This window comes from Falco naumanni, chromosome 1, assembly GCF_017639655.2.
Source record: "Falco naumanni isolate bFalNau1 chromosome 1, bFalNau1.pat, whole genome shotgun sequence".
NCBI lineage: Eukaryota > Metazoa > Chordata > Aves > Falconiformes > Falconidae > Falco > Falco naumanni.
In genome coordinates this window covers 58,697,371-58,703,370 of record NC_054054.1, presented here as the reverse complement: position 1 = coordinate 58,703,370, position 6,000 = coordinate 58,697,371, and the positions used below count along the sequence as shown (strand labels likewise).

Sequence of the window (6,000 nt, the reverse complement as noted above, 5' to 3'; positions counted from 1 at the left end):
AGATTTCACATGAAAAATGATCAAATACGAGAAAGGGGCTATTGTAATTAAGATGTATGGAGTAAAGTGCTAGAAAAGAAAAGGGGAATGTAGAATTCTCTTCACACTCATGAAAAGCAGATTCAGGCCCAGTTTCTTGACTGTTTGGGGCTGAACCCCATAACTGGCACTAATCTATATGTTAAATACTGCTGCAAGTATATGATCCACTAGTCCACCCTGTCAAATAAAAGAGATCTGCTCTCCCTTCTTAAAATGTCACCCTGCTACTGCTAAATCCCATGTCAGCACTGCCTGCCCCTGTTGTCACAACAGCTGACGGCCCACCCATTGCTAAGGCCATTATGCTTGCACTGGCATTTTCCAGCCTTTGCTTCAGGTTTTGGTTATGACATATACCAAAACTTCAGAGAGAGAACAAGAGTCCCATTCATTTTTAGGGTTTTCTGATTAACTTTCACATATACAGTCCTAAAAGGGGCCACTCCTCTGCAATTTCATTGTTTGTCTGCTCTGTGCTCCCTGCTAACAGCACGGTGGTTTCCACAGAGGGCTGAAAGGCTTCTGGGGAGTCGGCAGACCGTGACATCGACAGCACCAAGGGACACAGGAACACGTGGCACCGGCCTTCACCTGGCCGGGCCGGCCTGGGTTATGGGCCACTTCCCTCCCATCCCATTGAACTAAGCCAACGGGCCCAGGGGGCAACCCCCCAGCTGACACCAGGCGTGCTAAACCCCTTCCTTCTGTTCACTGGTGCCCAAAAAGGGGCTAAAACCAGGGGAAAGCAAACACCGGGCTCGAAGAGGCGAACACCCCCTCAAAGGCCCGCGAAAGGTCGCGGCCGGGCAGGGCCCCGCGGCGGGCAGCGCTCCCGCCCACGGGCCAACGGCCGCCCGCGCGCTCCTCCCGCCTTACACCGGGGCAGCCGCGCGCCCCGCCGCGCTCCGCCCCCGCCCCGCCCCGCGCGGCGGGTGGGTGGGGCGGGGGCGGAGGCGGGGGCGGGGCGGGCCCCGCGGCCGGATGTTGTTGTTGTTGTTCCTGCCCCGCCCCTCGCCCCCTCCCCCCGCGGAGGGTGACGGGCGCTTCCTCGCCCGGAGCCGCCGCTGCCGCCGCAGCCGCCTCCTCCTCAGTTGCCGCCGCGGCTTCGCTGCCGCTCGCCCCGGCACCGGTGCGTCCCCGCCGGCCCTCTCCCGCCGGCCTCCGCGGCCGGACCCGTCGCGTCGCCCCGGCTACTCTCTCTCAGCGGACGCCCGGGCCCGGCCATGGCGGACTTTGACGAGATCTACGAGGAGGAGGAGGACGAGGAGCGGGCGCTGGAAGAGCAGCTCCTCAAGTACTCCCCCGACCCTGTGGTGGTGCGCGGCTCCGGCCATGTCACCGTGTAAGAGCCGCGCCGGGGCCTGCGGGGCCGGAGCGGGCGGTGGAGGCCCGGGCGACGGGACGGTGGCGGCTGCGTGCCGGGCCTGGGGGCGGCGGCGGCCGGGGGCGCCCAGCCGCCGATTGCAGCTTGGTGCGAGTCGGGGAGGTGGGCTGGGGGAGCACCGGGCCGGTACTGCTTCCCTCCTCCCGTTGCCCCCATGTCCGTGGCACTGCGAAGGGGCTCTCTGCGGCCCCGCTGGGTAGCTGGGTGCCGCCTGGGGCTCGCAAGCGGGTGCAAACCTCTAACGAGGTGCTGAGGAAACAGGGCTGTGACTGATAGAGGAATGTGAGGTATTTGTCCAAAATGATGAGCTGTCAGGAAGTAAGGTCCCCGTGTCCCTGCGTATAGCAGGTATGTGCCAGCACATGACCGCCTGGACTATTGCTTAGGGTTGTTTATGTATCTGTTGCCCACTCCCAGTTAACATGTGGCCGCTACTATAGCTCTGAGAACTTTTAAGAAATAAGAGATGTCTGTGAGTCAGATAGGTACATGTAAAATCATGTTGAGCTGTGATTGATAGGTGTTGTTTCACAGTGTTTAACACGGGAGCAGCTGTGAGTTTTGTTTTGTGCATATTTGGTGTGTCTGACAATCTGGCAGCAAGTGACCAGGAGTTAGTGTAGGACTTCTCAGTAATGTAACAGATGAGTGTATCTTCCCTTCAGTCAGTTCTGTCAGGCTCACTCTTCTGAAGTGTAGTAGTTGTCCATTATGATGTACAGTTTCAGATGCTGTATCGACCTGGAGACGAAATGCAGCAGTACAAACTTTTTTTTTTTTAGTATTCACTGTTCAGTAGGACTAGGCTTACAATAGAGGCATGGAAGTTGAAGGTATTATGGTCTGTTGTTTTAAGTCCCATGAACTCTCCTGATTTTCAGATACTGACCTGTCCAGAAATCTGGAGTTAAATTATATTGGTTTTGTGGCACTTTGGTACATTACTGCTTTAATACTTGGTTTACATTAAGTAATACTAACAGCTGGGCAGTGCAGTTTGCTGTCTGGTTAAAAACAGGAAGTGAGACATGACAGAATGAGGGGGGTTTGGAGGGTTGCAAGGATGTGGATGGGCAAGAGGCTGAGGACACCCCGTAAAGGAACAGAGGCATGTAACTGAAGTGTTCAGCATATGACTGTTTATTGTAAACAGAAGTTGTTACCATCCAGTGACTTCTCTGAAAATAAGCTGGTAGTTGTAGCCTGTATCTGGTAAACAGAGGAAACCCACAATTAGATAGTTTTCATATTAGCAAATGCGAAAGTGTAAAGAACTGAAATGGAGGCACAGAATGGTTTCTTCTCCAATACCAGAAGTAAGTTGTGCGAGACAAGACCAAGGCCCGTTAGTGGAATGTGAAGAAGCTTGCATAGTGTCTGTGACTAGTAAGGGCATTGTGGTTGAAAGATGGTTGCCTCATTAATTGTTCATTAGTGGTCACTAGCTAGTTATTAAGATCTTCCTTAAAATGTTTGTTCTTTAGGTTTTGGATGAGCAATGAAATATGAACATGTACCTCCAAAATCAGGCAGTTGATCTCCATCTACTTTCTTTATTGCACCAGGTCTGAACAGTTCACTAAATAGCATCAGCCACTTCTACCTTTGTACAGCCTATAACTTTTTTTTTTTCATTGATTGAGAAGCTTATTATTAAAAGTTAGATCACTGTCAGAACACTCACTTGGTGGGTTTAAGGAATAGGTCAAGTCCTGTGTATATAATGAATTAGTCTTGTCTGGTATTAAAGTATGTGTGTGTTTTGAAGGTCTGACAAAAATTATCAGCAGTTAAGCAAATACTGATCTGTCCCTGGCTCTGCAGTTTAAAAAGTTGCTGACTGCTTCTGCAGTGAGTGTATTTGAACAGAAGCTCTCTTTTCATAGTCTATTGTCATATCCTTTCTGATCTTACATAGGGGTCATAATGTTCAGTTTGAAATATGTCATTTATGTGACTACAGATTAATGTTGGAAAGATGTTTACTTTTACTTGATTTCATCCTTTCTAAGCTGGGTAGTTAAAAGCAATTAAAGCAGGTGAACATTTTCCAAATAAAACATACAAAGGCCTTGCCTTTCCAGGGTGTGGGGCTTTTGATGAACACTAAGAGTTTTCTTCTAAAGCTCGTTGTTTGGAGCATGCTGCACACAGTTCTAAAACTTTTTTTTTTTAAAAATGTTATTTAAATAATCAGTTAAACTATTTTCACACCAACAGAGTTTAGATAGCTCAGTAATCAGGGGTAATATTTGACCTGGTTTCTGATAACCTGAGGTCATGAATTCTAATGGCAAGAAACCCGAAAGCTGAGAAAATGTAGAACTTTACATACAACTGAATTGAAAGTTCAAGGTATTTCATGCTTCTAAAATCATATGAGGGTGGAAAGAGAGGTACATGGTGAGTTTGAAATTGTGAAGAGAATATTTGTGGTAATTGTGTCTGATTGTGTTTTTCAGTGGCTGTTTTCTGTGCTTTCCTGTTCCTTGACCAGTTGAGACATATGTGCCCTATATACACCAGACTGTATTAGTTAGTAGTACTGGATTTATTAGATTTTTGCAGTCTTGGAATGAGGGAGAGCTGTTGTGATGTGCTAGTGAATGCCTGTCTGTGCTGTTTGTCATCTTGGTGCATTGTGTGTTGATGCAAGATAACTGTTTGGAGGGGGAAAACCCCTCACAAAACGTATTTTCACCCAAGTCAGTTTCTTTAATATTAAACTTAAGTCTGCTTATACATTTTTGAATCTTACTCAGTATCAAGGACATATGAATGGAAACAGGGTTATGTGAGAATTATGGATGGAGTGTGTCAAGATTTGTGGAATACTTTTATTTTGTAAGGGTTGAGAACATATGAAACTAAGAGTATGGTTGCAAGCAATGGAATAATGGTTTAGTGTCCCCATAAGAGAGGACAAGGAGGAAGAGGATAGCATGTGTTTGTGTTAGGAAGATCTGAGCTGCAAGCTGAGAAAAGGTTGCAGGTTGGCTGTGTCCTATACTGTAAACTCTGTACTTCAAGGATTGCACCTCTCACTGTTTCTTTCTCCACTGTACATAAGGGCAGGAACTCAGCTGAACCTTTCAAGCAGAGTCATGTTCAAGAAACACTCTTTCAGGTTCCAGGAAGGTTAAAGATGCATGAGGTGAGCATGGATCTGTTGAAGATGTGATACAGACTGGGAAAAGCGTAGAGCAAGCAGAGAAGGGTATGTGTCACTGAAGATGGGAGTATTGTGTAAAAGAAATCAAGTTGCATATGAGGACAGCTGTCTGAGGAAATGCATCTCCAAAATACTGGTTGTTTGATTTTTAAGACACTTTTTGCTGCCTTTTTGTTGGAGCTGTTATGTCTTTACAGTGAAGATGTGGTAGTGTTCTGTGGAGTTTCTAGTATTTCGATTTCCACATTGCAGCTTCCAGTCAAGAGTGATAATACTGAGATCACATAATTACTTACCAAAGCTTTTAATGTATGGAGCCACCCTTTTTTACTGCCTGCATATAGTGACAAAACTGGAATATGGAAAGCTCAGAGTGATAGTGGTAGCTGGTTAAATTAGCTTTCATATTTCAGTTTTGCTAGCCCACCATGTATTAAGCATCGCCACGAACCTTGAGTATGGAGTCTCAGTTGCTTGTAACTTCACCAAAGTGTAACTGTATTTGGCCAGTAGTTTCTGTGCCTCACTCTACCTCAGCATTTTTGTAAGATCAGATACCTCTAGAGCCTTTCCAGTAAGGTTGTCTTTGTCAGGCATGACTTTTTGTGGTCTCCATGAATGTTTGCTTGTGTTTGATGAAGCTATCAACATTTGAATACTTTAGGATCATGCATTCATAAAAAAGCGTTGTTTCTGTCCTGCTAATTTCCCAGCCAGTCTTCATCATGAGACTGAGCAGGGCTTTCCTTGGAATGATATACTTTTGTGACTTAACTGACAGCAGGGAGACTTCCCTGTTGCATTGATGTACCTGCTCATGCCCCAGAGTAAAGGTCTTCCTCAGTATTCTGGGTAGAGGGACAGATTAAATTCTGTCTTATATCTTGGTCAGGGGCTTGGCTTCATTTAGTTCTTTTAACAAGAGCTACTTTGGATCAAATTATCTTTGTGGTTAGCCACTCCCTTATTGCTCATATTTTTATTCAATTCCATTATTCATAGTAAAACTCTTCCGCATGTTGAAGAAGCATCAAGTACATGAAGATCATTCTTTGAAGGGATATCTCTTTAGACATCTGTCTGATTTGATGAATTAATTACATAGTAAAGGGGTGTTACCTTTTAGCTTTGAGACTTCTGATGGCATCTGTGTATCTTGAGCTTGGAGTCCTTCCCTCCTTTCTTTTGGGGAAAGGGTGGATAGTCCTCCCATCATGGAGTATTCAATGGGATTTTCAATGGTAGAGGTATGTTTCCATTAAGTATAATTTTTCTTTGTTCTATGTTGAAGTGGTAAACTTGACATATGTTTCTCTGGTTAACAACTTTCATTTGTTACTTCACCAGTTTTGAGGGATTTGAGGGAGTTGCAGAGCTCCTATGCTAATTACAAATACTCAAA

At 46.0% G+C, this 6,000-nt stretch overlaps 1 protein-coding gene across 1 annotated transcript in view; it reads left to right on the top strand.

Annotated features, from left to right (window-relative positions):
- Positions 1-1,074: 1,074 nt before the first annotated feature.
- Positions 1,075-6,000, top strand: part of CHIC2 (cysteine rich hydrophobic domain 2) — a 31,680-nt gene continuing 26,754 nt past the window's right edge. Inside the window, exon 1 of the mRNA XM_040595758.1 lies at positions 1,075-1,384. Within this exon, the coding sequence (XP_040451692.1) occupies positions 1,266-1,384 (119 nt within the window). The 5' untranslated portion in view covers positions 1,075-1,265. The remainder of the gene's footprint in view (positions 1,385-6,000) is intronic.